General features: G+C 50.4%; 1 protein-coding gene across 3 annotated transcripts; it reads right to left on the reverse strand.

Annotated features, from left to right (window-relative positions):
* Nucleotides 1-7,222: 7,222 nt before the first annotated feature.
* On the reverse strand, nt 7,223-11,063 carry LOC136508367 (disease resistance protein Pik-2-like). 3 transcript variants are annotated; one of them, XR_010771940.1, is made up of 4 exons: nt 10,045-11,063; nt 7,985-9,645; nt 7,415-7,739; nt 7,223-7,311 (listed from the first exon to the last, which is right to left on the reverse strand). XR_010771940.1 is itself a non-coding variant. In XM_066503025.1 (2 exons), exons 1-2 carry the CDS (start codon nt 10,923-10,925, stop codon nt 7,974-7,976), a joined length of 2,553 nt encoding a protein of 850 aa, XP_066359122.1. In that variant the 5' UTR covers nt 10,926-11,063; the 3' UTR covers nt 7,794-7,973. The 3 variants fall into 3 exon arrangements, 1 of the variants encoding a protein (XP_066359122.1); XR_010771941.1 differs by having other exon boundaries at nt 7,225-7,278; XM_066503025.1 differs by lacking the exons at nt 7,223-7,311; nt 7,415-7,739 and having other exon boundaries at nt 7,794-9,645.
* Between the last annotated feature and the right edge of the window lie 3,696 nt (nt 11,064-14,759).

Consider the following 14,759-nt stretch of genomic DNA (forward strand, 5'->3'; position numbering starts at 1 on the left):
ACCTCGTACTCAGAAGAAAACCCAACGCACAACTTGTTGGCAAACTGCAACCGAAATGGGAAGGCCCATACACAGCAACGGCAGCAGGCCACCCTGGCTCTTTCCACTTGACCGACAGCAAAGGTGTCACGACAACACATACCTGGAATATTGACAGCCTCTGCAGATACTACATCTAGGCAATGTACCAAAGGGCAACCTCCGCAAACAATAAGCGAAGGCCCCTCCGTTCATTTACCTTTTAGCTCTTTTTTCTTCAACCCAAAAAATGTAAAAGAGCCTGTACTCTTTTCCTCACAGGGGAACTCCAAACGGAGGTGAGGTTTTTAACAAGGCAGGCTCAATGTAAAAATCCTCTAGAAGTATAAAGAGGTAATTCCCCAAAAGAACACTTGAAAAGTCCAAAACCGAAAGCGGCCAGCTCTGGCGCCACAATATTCGGTGAACAAAAATAAGCATAGGTCCTTTCAAAGCGCCGGCCACAGGCATTGGCAATTTGAAACGACCTCTATGGCCAAACAGGCCTCCGACCTTGACAAAGACCTGAACAAATTCAGGCATCAAGGCAAAAACAACCTCGGCCAAACAGGCCTCTGACCTTGACAAAGACCTCAACAAATTCAGGCATCAAGGCAAAAACAACCTCGGCCAAACAGGCCTTCGACCTTGACAAAGACCTGAACAAATTCAGGCATCAAGGCAAAAACAACCTCGGCCAAATAGGCCTCCGACCTTGACAAGGACCTGACCAGATTCAGGAATCAAGGCAGAAACCACCTCGGCCAAACAGGCCTCCGACCTTGACAAGGACCTGACCAGATTCAGGAATCAAGGCAGAAACCACCTCGGCCAAATAGGCCTCCGACCTTGACGAAGACCTGAATAAATCCAGGCATTAAAAAACGCCCAAACAGTCCTCCGACCTTAACAAAAAACTACCCCAAGCATCAGGGAAAACAACATTATGGCGCTAGAACCAGGAAGAAGGTCTCCGCCAGCGAAAACAACAAAAAGAGGAAAATGTCTGACAAAACACTGTCACCATTATGGCGCTAGGCATATTTACTTCGAAAGATCTCAAAATGAACGAATAATTCAAGCAAGATATAGGCCATTAAAACCAAGATACGTTCCAACTAACAACGTACCAAAAAGATAACACCCAAAAGCCACCACCCCACTATAAAACGGGCTCCCCCCATGCCCTTAAAACCTCAGTCAGCATAGGGCGCAAGGGGGGAAGAAGGCAGAGCACAAGCACAAGCCATAGCAACAGCCATGGAGGCAGGGGTCTCCTTAGATATCTAAGTCGACTGTAGATATTGTACGAAAACTCGTAAAGTCGGAGGCACCAGTAGATAGTCGGAGGTAGTGGGAAGAGAGACAAGAACCACGGCACGGTGATGAACAGCGCAGGCCTACGGAAGAAGGGGGATATCGCACGAAATCTCATAACATCCCCCTGACGCTGGAGACCTAACCTACCATCTCCACAAATGAAATATATCCCACGGGTGTGCAGCGTCGGAGGCCCATACCACCAGACACCTAAAACACCCAGCTAAAGAAATACCAAAAGCCTCCGCCGTCTGCACAAGCTGCGCCAAACCTCCTATCGGATCACACACCGATTCAGCAAGCCTCGCCAGGCAGACTTCAAGTACGCCTCCGCCGGACAAAAGATTGCCAACACTTCTACCCCGCCCATCAAGCAAGCACAGAGAAGGAGAGAACATGGGGCGAAGGTCCTGGCCACCACCTCTGTATCGCGCACGTTCGCCCAAGCAAAGGCCCATGGTGTGCAAGCTCGGGACTAGACGAGATATGTAAACTAGCACAACAGACATAAGCCCCCGCATAAACAATCAAGAAAGTGAACCTATTTTGTATTCCATAAAACGTCAAGTAGCATTCTTACATGACACAAACTTACAATAAAATCCAAGCTATTGTGGTGGAGGTCCGCTCCAAGCAAGCGCGCGAGTAAACCCAGCGCGCTCGTCGTCTATGTCAAACTTAACTGACTCAAACACGTCGCGCGCAACGCTACGGGGAAAGGCCGAATGCTAGTACTCCCAAAGCTCTCCGCTCACATAAATACCGTCGTTGTAGAGAGTCAAAGGCACAACATCTTGCGCAGGCTCCCGATTTGGAACCTGCGCAAGGTTAAAATTTTTCATAAAATCATTCAGAACGAAAGAAACTTTATTTACAAGAGTCCAACTGGACTACAATATACAAGTCAAAACAACTAAGTGCTACAAAGGGCCTAGACCTCCGCGCATCGGCTGCAGCAGAAGTCCCTGGAACAAAGCCCGCGTCAACTGTGGGCGAGGACGTTGCCTGTGGCCTCCGACCATCACCGCCGCCGATCGTAGCGCCCACCGGAGCGCCAGCGGTGGCGGAGGCGTCGCCCGCGGTCGCCGAACGTGGAACTGGCGGAGGCCTGCCCGCAAGACTCTTCTGCGCATCCTATAGCACAGGTTAAAATATCAGTGGTACAGGCAATGAAAGCCTTCGTAGCTTCACAAAAAGCAAGGAGAGAAAAATAGCGGCTACAAAGACTAGAAATACCTTCGCCCTCTTTTCCTCCGCCAGTTTCCGGGCAGCAGGACTCCCAAATGGAGCCCAAAAGTATCCAATGAAGTTTCTCAAGGTTTTTCGCAAACCAAGAGAAGTCTCACCAAGCTCCTCCGGACCCAGCAGCGCTCCCTCCAGAATATTTTCGGTATGCGTGCACCCGCCGCGCAACAAAAGCTTGGCGTAATTCGCTACTCCCGCCAGCGCCCCGTAGTCCGTGCAGCCATTGATCAGGCCGGGGAGCTTCGCAAGGTGACGCTTTAGCCAGGAGGTGAGGGCGTAGACGCTGTCTTCCTCCAGAGGAGCGGAGGTTTCGCCTCCGAACTCGGCGACGATGGCCCGATAATGGCCAACGGTTGCAGCAAGGACCCCCTTGACCGAATCCAAACGCCTCGTCGTCAAAGACAGCTGCTCCCCCACAGCAGCTGCGGATTCCTTCTCAGAGGCCAGCTCTCGCCAGAGACCCTCGGCCAACTCGTTCGCCCTGTGGGCCTGCTCGGCGGATGAAGCTTCCGCATCCCGGGCCTTGGCGAGATCGGCCCTCAAAGCCTCCTTTTCTTGTTCCTTCTCCGCCAGAGAAAGGCGGAGAGCTGCAAGGGAGTTGGCCAAACCCCCTTTTTCACCTTCCAGGCGCTCGTTCTCCGCTTTGAGCGCTTCAATCGTAGTATCTCGGTCGGAGACCTCGTGAGTGCAGCGCTCTTCCATAACAACGGTCGTGTGATACCCCTACGATTAGAAAGAAGAAGACCAAGGCGATCAGCGATAGAAACAAAAACAAGTCTAAAGGCGAACATACACCAAAAAAGGCAAACCGCCGAAGACGCACCAAGCTCTGGTGTTCTAGATGAACACGGAGAAGTTGGAAGAAATCCATGTCCCTCAGACGCTGTTTGAAGCGATCTATTCATACAAAAACAAACAGATAAAAGACCATAAGGTGAGAAAAGCAAATCTCACGATACATACACCAACTGCCAGAGACCACCTCCGACGTCTCCAAGAACCCCAAGATAGCACTCTTCCCAACCTGAGATAGAAGTGTCGAAGGAGCCTGCGTAGCAAAAAAAACACAACAACAAATCAGGTCAAAGGGCCGATCAGGAATAGGCGATAACAACAGACCAAAAGACGAGTAAGATAAAAACACTCTATACTCACTCGGACCCGGCGCCATCAGCCCCGGTTGCCCCAGACCAAACCTGATGCTGGCAGCGGCCGCTCGCTCCTCCGAAGTGAGGAGTCCAGCCATGACATCACCTACAAAGCAACAAGTACACGGTATTAGCACTTGGTACAATACATAGACAAATAAATCGGGCGAAGACAGTAAACACAAAAATATGCACCAAACAAACTTACTCATAAAAAGCCCAGGCTGGGCCGCCTGCCGAGCCCCCTGGGCAGAAGTCTCCGCCATATCATGCGGCGAAGGCCCAAAGGGCCGGATCTCCTCAGCCAGTGGCCTGGCGGGTGGAGGGCTCAAAGAAGACCGAGCCGCCGGGGCCTGCTCAGCAAGCACGGCCTCCACGGCCTCTGGCTGCCCGACGTCGGCCGCTAGCGCGGGCGAAAGCGCAACAATGGCGGGAGACGAAGGAGCGTGCTGCAAGGCGACCTCCGCGCCCTCTTCAGAACTTGAATACAGCCCGCCAAAAATGTCAGGCATAGGATCAGCGGCGCTAGCCTCCGGCTGTTCGGCGACGCTCGCGGCTCCATGCAAGGTGCGCGCCGGAGCAGCGCTAGCCTTCGGACGCCCAGCACCGCTCACAGCGCCGCTCACAGGGCACACCGGAGCTCTAGGAGAGCCACGATCCTCTCCGCTCATGACCCGCACGTCCATTGACGGCACGGAGGAGCTCTGAATGTCTTCACTGTCGGTGGAGGCAACGCCCGCACTACCAGCCGAAGACGCGGCCGGCGCAATCACCAGAGCACCGCTCTTCTTCTTCTTTTTCGCAGGGGCCTGAGCAACAGCGGCGCCCTTCCTCTTCTTGGACTCGGCCTCCGCCGTAACATTCTTCGCGAAGGCCTTCTTCTTCTTCTTCTCAATCGAAGCCAGGACCTCGGCGGGAACCTCGAGCTCCCGGTAGACGATCCCGACCTCCTCAAAAACTCGATTGAGCCGTGGTATGGTGCCTGCCACGGCTCTCCGAGACGTGTACTCACGCTCGGAAATTTTGCCAACCAACCCGATGGCGGCTTCCTCAACCTCGGAGACGAAACTGTCCTCCATCACCCCCTCCCTCAAAGACTCCCGAAGCGGGGAAACAGAATCCCGGCCTCCGGCCCAAAAACAGGAACCTTCACCTGTTCTAGCTAAAAGGCTGGGTTGTCTCTACCCAGGGGCCAGTAGTTGGAGGCCATAATCTCCTCCACCAGGTCGCGGCCCCCGGAGTAGCGGCACGCTGCCGCAAAAGCCCGGTCGCAAGCCTCCCTCGCCGGAGACATCTCCTCCAATGGATCCACGCGCGTATGCGGTGCCATCTCCTCCATTCTTGAAGTCAGTGGATACTCCGCGACCTCCACACCATCCTCGGTAGTGCCGCGGACCCCGTAGGTCTTCACGTAGAACCATTGCTCAAGCCAGCCGCGGTCCCACTTGCCCTTCTGGCAAAAAGAAATCTCTAGGCGGTCTACGCCTTGGTTCCTCTTCGACATAAAGGTGCAACTACCATTCTGGTAGGTCACCTCCACCTCCTTGCCCTCCCGCACCTCCTTCTTCTTCTTCGGGTGCTTCTGCAGCTCGTAGTACACGCAGAAGGTGTCCACATCTGGCTCCACACCATAAGAAACACACGCCCAGCAGAATTTGCTAAGCGTAAGGAAGGCAGTAGGAGTCAGATGATGGAGCTGGACATTGAAGGTCTCCAACACCCGGCGGAGGAAGGGGATGTAAGGAAGGCGGAGGCCGTAGGTGAAGAAGTCCCGAAACACCACCGCATATCCCTCCTCCGGTTCCGGAACAGTCTGGCTAGGCAGAGGGATTTTTACCCTCAAAGAAGGAAAACACGATTCCTTCAACATCTCCGCGACTACCTCTTTAGTAACGGAGGAGGGGCCGAAATCCCATGACTTTATCGCCATGTCTCTGGAATCCGCAGCGATCAGGTCTCCGACGGACGCAGAGACACTCCCCAAATCCTCCTCCACTAGCTTTTCAAACTCCAACGTGGAGGCAGAGGCAAGCATGCACTCCTCAAAACGCGCACCCTAGCCGGCGGCCCTAACGCCGAGAAGGTGGCGATAGGGTCCGAAGAAGGTGGGCCGGCGAGTATGGGCGGAGGCGGAAAAGAAAGCCACCGTGGCGGCAGCCTAGGCGCAAGACGCAGGCGGAAAGACGGAACGCGCGAAGGCAGCAAAGGCGAAAGCGAAGAGAGCAGAGAGCGATTTCTCAGAGGCAAGAAAAGCGAATGAGCAATGCGGGGGGGACCCCGCAACCAACCACGCCCTTATATAGGCCGCGGGCGGGCGGTCCGGCTCATGCCATACAATGGTCATCTCCGGAGAGTTCACCTGCCACACAACGGTCATCTCCGAAGAAGTCGCAAGGTATACAACGGAAAGCGATACGGCGTAAACGGACACAGCATAGGACAACGGCTAGATTTGCTGCCCAACGGCTACTCTCAACAAGACCAGTGGCCGTGCCAGAGCGGGCCAGGGGGGAAGTAGCGGGGCCTCGCCCGGAGACGCCGATGCGTGCGGCCTCCACCCCCACGGACGCCTTTGGTCAAGGCGTTTTGAGCTCACGGCACGCTCAGGCGAACCGTGGTCTCAAAAGGGGGGAACTGTTGTAACACGGCCTCGGCGGGTGGTGAAGGCCTTCGACGGCGAGGTGTCACCAAGGCATCTTCGACCGTCTTAGGGCGGAGATCTGGCACTGACTAAAAGAACTTTCCTGGCTATGCTTATAGGGCGCTGCACGAGGCTCAGCGAGCTTGTCGCGGATTCCGCCCGGGCCGAGCACAGGCATCTCCGGCCGCTCAGGCGGATGCCGCCCCGCTTTGGCTGACGGGCGTCTCCGGCGATGAAGGCGGAGGTCGCCCAACCCCCGAACTAATCAAATAAACAACCTTGCCTAAGTGTGTGCAGGTACCTAAGCCCAGGCGCCCGTGGTCCGCGCGAGCGTGCCAGTATGGCCCCCGTGCGGCCGGGCGGAGGCTTACGGATGAGGTCTCCGACCAGACCGGCGGAGACTCGCGTAGGCAGCTGCGCGCCCCTGAAGACGGAGGCCAGCGTCGGAAGACCGAGGCACGGTGGGCCGGCCGCGTATGGAGGCCCATTACTTGAAGACGGTGTGGCAAGATTGCCCCGCAAACGAGAGACTGGTGGCGGAATATTCTAGGAATGTACTGTAGCAGTTGAGGGACATTGTAATAAATTCTGTCAAGAGGTAGTTGAGTCCTATAAATAGGGAACACTTGTAACAGTAGGAGGGGTGGTTGGAGAATGAATTAATAAAACCTCAGTTTTGCGTGCCACTTCCCTACACGCTCACCTGACGTGCCGCCTAAGGGCGACGCTTGGCGGGCGACCGCTAGTCTCAACAATGCACATGTTAAAACACATCCACATACTGACACGTATACAGTGATAAACTAGATAGAGCAACAAAATTTGGAGCAATAAAACACATCGACATACTGGCACTTACCTGCTGGGTTGGAAGGACCGGAGAAACAAGAGTTATCAATTACTGAGCTCGAGTTTGCAAAGCAAATGATCGTCGTCCAGCTAGAGTTTGGGAAGGAAAAATAAGCGCCGATGGTAAGTTATATAGTCAAAGCTAAGGTTTCCATTAATAACTACTGAAAAAAAATTCAATCCAGGCTGCTACCTCTGTGTCTGGATGGTCAGATGAGGAGACCATTTCGTCGGTGTTTGTTCTGATCAGTTGGATAGTCGGATGGTTACGGTGAACCTCGGCTGCATGCCTAAAAGTTGCTTCCACTTTCTCCACCTCACACAGGCTGGCACCCGCACAGTCGATGGAAATAACAGCTTTCTGAAGAAGTCGGTACAACCGCAGGTGGCCGATGAACCTAGCATCAGGCTCATCCTTCAACCGGAGCACACGGCAACGTCGTTGAATGTGTTGCTGGAGCTGAGAATCGCAAGGAGCCTTGGCATGGTGCCCATCGGAAACTTGAGCGTTGTGCCCACTTGGGCCTTGTTTAGCTGGCGAAATTTTTTAGGAAATGGTACTGTAGCACTTTCGTTGTTATTTGGCAATTAGTATCTAATCATAGTCTAATTAGGCTTAAAAGATTCGTCTCGTGAATTTCGTCTAAACTGTGTAATTAGTTTTATTTTTTATTTATATTTAATGCTTCATACATGCGTCCAAAGATTCGATGTGACGAAGAATCTTGAAAAATTTTGCAAAATTTTAACAACTAAACACCACCTTGGCAGAACCTCAAATTCCTGAAGCCGTCCTTACCAACAGTATACCCTGGAGGCCAGCTGAAACCACCTACGGTACATGCTAGGTAGCTCAGCTCTGGCAATCTCGCCAGGTTATCCAGGCCCTGAACTTCAACAGCGTACATACCCAGAGCTAAGAAGCAGAGGCGTGGCAGGCAGGAGCGATTGATCCACCCAGGCAGCCACGAGAAGTGGATGCCACGTATAAGGAGGCGCCGGAGCTGCATAGGTGGCTTCCAGTCTTCCCACACAGTGGCACCCTGCTGTAATCCTGAAGAAGAAAGCACTAGTTCCTGCAGTTCCCGCAGACTGCACAGAGACCGAACCAGAGCTTTTTGCAAGCTCTCGTCTAGTTCCTCGGCCAAAGTCATCATGACCATCCTCAACCTTGTCAGCTTGCCAAGCTCTGCCACAAGGTCCTCCGTGGTACTCCGACCAACTACGGTCTTTAACCGTAGCTCCTCTAGGGAAGTTAGGTTCCCCATCCTGTTAGCTGGGAACCTTTTGAACCCTTGAGCTACAAGGCACATCAGCTGTGTAAGCGAACAAACAGTCAGTGGTAGCTCGTCTAGCCCAATATTGATTAATACCAGTGACTGTAGAGATTTCAGATGCCCCAGTTCCTTAGGAAGCTCATCAACAGCCATGTAAGATATATCTAAGTACTTGAGATGCAACAACGACCTCCCTATATCCTTTAAGCTCATCTCCAGTTTAGGGACATGGCATTTTTGTAAATGTAGCACACGGCAAACTCTAAACCTATGAAGCGGGGCCGTATTCTCAATCTTACTACCTTCAATGTTAAGTGACCTCAGCACCTCTGGCATCTCCATGCTGTCTACAGGGAAGCACTGCACATGGTGATTTTGGATAGCCAGCCGGCGTACCTTGCTGTCCGAACAACTGTCCGGAGAAGCATGTTGCTCTCTGTTGTCCAAAACAGTAATAAAGTTTTGAACGCCCGACAACTTACGGATGAAATCAAACACAATATCATGAATACGGAAAAATTGTGGGAACCAACTATATGTGCCGTCCATTGGTTGGATCAAGCTTCTATTGACAAGCTCGTTGAAGTATCTTTGTCCAACCTCAAATAGACTACCCTCCTCTTTCTCAAGATGGACAAAACCTTCACCTATCCACATCCAAATCACAGACTTTGTATCAGTAATAGAATCTTCTTGAAATTTGCTTAGATATAATATGCATGGCTTTAGATAAGAAGGCAGATCATAGTAGCTATATGACACTATCTTGGTTGTATTTTCTTCATTCCCAAAACCAATTGAGTCATAAACCTTTGACCAGTCCTCATATGGTCTTTCAACCAATAAACTAGCTATTGCAATGATTGCCAATGGTATGCCGCCACATTTATCTATGATTTTACTAGACAATTCACCTGATACACCATCAAGACTTTCTCCTTCCTGGCTCTGTATTCTTTTGTAGAATAATTTCTCAGAGTTTTCATCAGAAAGAGGTTTTAGATTGTAAACCTCTCCTGCTTTTGTGGCAACCTCAAAATTACGAGTAGTCATGATGATTCTACTTCCACAATTATTGTCCCTCAAAGCATATCTCATCACTTCCCATGATCTAACATGCCATATGTCATCAACAACGATGAAGTACCTATAATTGAGACAAGAATGTAGAGCGATGAATAATTTGGCAAATCTGTATAGAGTATACAAATAAACTAGACGCACGATAACATCAACAAGATTCTAGCAAGGAAAAATTGCGACCCACTCCAAGGGAGAGGAGTATTTGTTAATCAATTTAATTTGTGCTACAACTTAAAGACCCAATCTATAAATTTGAAAATTCCATAGTTTTTTCTAAATGTTTGGCAGCAAATTTGATCTACATTTCAACAAAACTGGAATTTTTCATAACCGATTGCATCGAGCAAACTCAATGCCCAGGCCTAGGGCTTAGTGTACAATAGGAATGTATAAACTGCTCATGCTTTGCAAAAGAAAAAAAAACAGTGAACTAAACTGAACAGAGAGAGTGACATGGACATACCTCTTGTGCCGTAAGAATTTACGCAGCTCGTTGGAGAATCGCACTTCATCCCATCTTGACATGTCCACTTGGCTATACTTTTCATCCAGGTCCACAAGCATCTCCTCAAATGCCCTAGTCAGACTAGAAGTCCTACCAACAGAAATAAAAGCAAAACAACCGAATTTTTCATTTTTCTTAAGCATATCATTTTTCTTAAGCATATCGTCATGCACTGTTTGGGCTAGAGTAGTCTTGCCCAATCCTCCAACGCCGACTATAGACACTATCTTTAGGTCCTGATCATACGCATGAGCATGAGCATCATCTTTGGTCCCTATAGACAACATCCTGATGACTTTGTCCCTTGACTCCTCGATGCCAACCAGATCAGACTCTTTCTTGTCCAGATTGAGGACACGGGGGTCGATGCCGGTGCTCGCGGCAAGATCAGCTCCCGGGCCTCTAACTGTGTACTTGGCACGGAGCCCGGCCAGCTCGTCGGAGAGTTTCTTGATGTCTTTAATCTTGTCAGAGATCTGATGGCGATGCTTGACCTTCTTCACCGCAGTGGTGGCCTTGCCAAGGATCTTCTTGAAGACGTTGGCGTCGGTGGCATCAGCTGCACACTCTCCGCCGACCACACACAGGACAAAGTCATCGACAGCATCCTCCATGTCATAAGACAGCTCCCGGATGTGCCGTGCCCAAAGCTTTTCCACCTCAGTGAGCTGGTCCGGTGGAACCTTAGACAAGTCCTCCAGGCCAGCTTTCATCGTCACAAGCTCCCTGGAGAGGGACTTGATGTCGGGCTTGAGGCCCTTCTGCACGACGTACTCCGCCATGAGCAGCTCGCCCAGCTTGGGAGCCAGGCCGGCCATGGCCCCCAAGGCGAGCTCCATGGTTTAAGCTCGATCTCGGTCACACTCGCTCTCCGTTGCTCTTGCTTGCTTGGTACGGAGTACTCAGTAGGACATGCTAGTTGGGACTTGGGTGCAGCCGTGCAGGGCAACAAAAGGGGAGATGGTGTATGGGTGCGGACTGGGGAGAGCTATTATTGCCTTGGCAACTTGGCTAGCTGAGTCAGAATTTTGGAGTGCAAGACGAGAGAGTGTGCGGAGAGAGAATGTGCTTAATTATCTTTGGTACGGACTGGAATGGAAGATGCTGGAGTCACATACAGGTGGACCCCACGGGTGCGCGCGTTACTGCTGGCCTGGCCTACTGTGGTTCGTATTATTGCGTGGGCCTGGCGGGCGATTAAGGGGGTGCTTGCCCCAACTAAATTTTAGTCGCTGTTTCATTGAATATTTGACACATGTATAGAGTATTAAATATAGACTAATTATGAAACTAATTGTATAGTTTATGGCTAATTTACGAGATGAATCTTTTAAGCCTAATTAGTCCATGATTTGACAATGTTTTGCTACAGTAAACATGTGCTAATGATGGGTTAATTAGGCTTAAAAAATCGTCTCGTGGAGTACCGAGGGATTATGTAATTTATTTTTTTATTAGTATCCGAACACCCCATGTGATATTCTCTCGACACACCTCGTAAATTTTAGTAGCAGGATCAAACAGCCTCTAATGCTCATTGCTCACCTGTAACCTCTGCTGCCGGCGTCGCTGTCGCACATCAGCCAAGGAGGATTAGAAAAATATAATACGTGCTGTCGCACATGGCTACCTCTGCTGCCGGCGTCGCTGTTGCAAGAGCAAAACCGGGACCACCATTGGTTTGCTGAAGCAGATTGAAACCGGGTGAGTCCCCATCAACGTCAACTCCTCCATTACTCCTTGCATGTGACGACTAACGACTGACGCGTGACAAAGGACCACACAATGCATGCCAGACGCGGTGGACACGGTCCTTGTGATGTGCGCTGTCTCCTACCACCGCTTGACAAATCACCAATCCAGCTTGGGGGCCAGGCCGGCAATGGCCCCCAAGGCGAGCTCCATGCTCCGCTCGACCGCTCAGTGGAGTGCTCACACTCTCTCTAACTCTCTGTTTCTTTTGCTTGCTTGGTACTGCTCGTTGGGTGCATAGCAACAGATGCTGAAGCTAGATATCCACGTTACCCAGATCTGGTGTATGAATTCAAATGTCTTGACGCACATGGCTACCTCTGCCAAGCACATCTCGATTTTCTAAAATAATGGAAAGCTGTAAGGAGAAAAACAAATCTCGCAAATTTATATGTTCCTATCGGTCAGCTTCCCAAAGTACGAGGAGCCAAGGAGGATTAGAAAAATAATAATGCGTGCGATGTTTAACGTGACCCCTGCCGGCGTCGCTGTTCCAAAGACGGTAGGAGCAAAACCGGGACACCATTGGTTTTGGCTGTTGTGTGAAACGTCTGGCGCCTTATGCTTTTGATCCACGCTCTCCGATACCACTCCAATAGCACGGGCCGCACGCGGAGTACTCCCTTCCTAAGCACTTTGAGGAGTCAAATTAAATAATTTAAATGTGACCAAATATATTTATAAAAGTATTAATGTTTATGACACCGAATAGATATTACTAGATCAATCGTGTCATATGTTTTTATAGTAAACATATTTAGATATACTAATATTAATACTATTTTCTATATATATATCTAGTAAAACTTAAGATTTGTTAGACTCCCTCAAAGTGCGAGATGATTATTTATTTTGGAACGGAGGGGTTAGCTCTTAAGACCTTGCCACTCAAAACCGGGACCACCATATGTTAGGCGTTCCCGTGTTAGTTTTCGGGCCAAGTGAAGTAACATTTTTTTTCTGCCAACCTAAAAGAGAAGCAAGAATGACTACACACTAAACATATACTTATCTGTGATTCTCAAGGTACAAATAGCCCACACCCACTCACGCATGATAACCTTTCCGGTGTGTTTGAATCCCCTTCCTGTCTTGTTTGAGTCCACAGAGCTAACGATTAGCTTCTAATAGTTAGCTCCTAATCATTGCTAATAAGGGTCTATTTAGCATAGCTCAGCTTAAGTGGTAAATCAGTTTTTGTTGGCTTTGGTTGTATATGAGCAGCTTTACTAGTAGAGCTAAAGTTGTATTGGTGAACCGTTTATCAAAATAGATTCTCCTAGAAGAAAAAAGGAATAAAATGAGCGGTCCACATGCGTTAGCTCATGAAGCGAGTGCAAGCTGGTTTCTTTTAGCTTCACTGCACGCACCCCCATGTGAGAGCAGTTTTTCTAGGATATCAAGATGAAGCCGCGAGAGGAGCACCCCGGTTAGTATCCAACGCTGGAAAACAGTTTTCGGACGGCGGAACACCTCTGGCGTGCTCGTTTTCCTCGGGTCGGCTTTAATCTCATGGCTATCGCTGAAACAGAAGGTGGTGGCGCTGTCCACGTGCGAGGCAGAGCACGTGGCGACGGCCACAGCGTCGTGCCAAGCTGTTTGGATACGCTGGCTGCTGGGCGAGCTGACCGGTGTGGAAGCTCACCCACCAGCACTGATGGTGGACAACCAACCTGCCATCGTCCTCGCCAAGAATCCGGTTCTCCACGACCGGAGCAAGCACATCGACGTCAAGTTCCACTTTCTCATGGACTGTATCGATGGAGGTCAGATCGTCATCGAGTTCGTGGAAACTGGTCGGCAACTTGCGGACGTCCTCACCAAGCCGCTCGGTCGTCTTCGACTCACGGAGCTGAAGAAGATGATCGGCATGGAGGGGGTTCTAAGGTTAGCAGCAGGATTAGGGGAAGAATTGTTAAGTAATCTGCTGCTCCCCTTGTGTGAACGCGCGGCAAGGACAGGCGACGCCAAAAAGGCTCCCTACTGCGGCACTGGAGCCGCTGCAGGGGCAGGCGCCGCAAGGCTCCCCTGCCGCAGTGTAGCCACAGCAGGGGCAGGCGCCAAAGTCCGCCCTGCTGTCACATCTAGTCACTGTAGCAGCATGACAGCCTGACATGTCTGTGTACTAGGATTAGATGGGTAGAGTTGTATATATAGTTTGCCACTGCAACTCAGTAAAGGGAGCGAGTTCAGTTTTGCCATCTACTCTGCAGAGCTCTGGCCAACGCTGGTGCTTGTGCTGTATATGTGCGTGCTCTGTTCTCCCTCCCTTCTTCTACCTCTAGCCATAGTGTGTGGTCGCCAACGATAGTGTGTGGTCGACAACACTGGTGAGTGGTCGGCTTACCCGTGCCGGTGATCCGGTGGACTAACAAAAAACAGGTAAAAAAGCTGCACCAAATGCCCCCTAATAGTTCATAGCTAATATTAGCTAGTTAACTGTTAGTTGATTTTGTCTTACTAGTGAGATAACTGTTAGTTACTGAGCTAGATTTACACCCGTTTAGATCTAAAGGAGCTAATTATTAACGGTTAACTATTAGCTTTATGGATCAAAACTGTGCCATTCGTGGCAGGCACAGTTTTGTGGGGAAAAAGATCTTCAAGAAACTTGGCGTCTGACAAGAAACTGAAAATGTGGTTGTTCATGCTGTACAGCGCATCCTTCAAGTAGTTGTTCAGGGTGTTGTCGGCAAGTTGCCACCTTGCTGATGTTTGTTTGACGGCATGGAACTGTGATTTTATCGATACTTAGCTAATTCCTGGTCTGACTAATGTTGTCAATTGCGGCACATCTGACGAAAAAAATGAACTTGACTCATGCAGTCAATCTGGAGACGAAGAGCAGCGACCAGTGGCGGACCAGATGGCGAAGGAGAGCCTGTTGAGCCGGGGCACGCCGCAGCTAAAAGCGGCGTGAG

Source organism: Miscanthus floridulus, chromosome 15 (genome assembly GCF_019320115.1).
Source record: "Miscanthus floridulus cultivar M001 chromosome 15, ASM1932011v1, whole genome shotgun sequence".
In the NCBI taxonomy this organism is placed as follows: Eukaryota; Viridiplantae; Streptophyta; class Magnoliopsida; order Poales; family Poaceae; genus Miscanthus; species Miscanthus floridulus.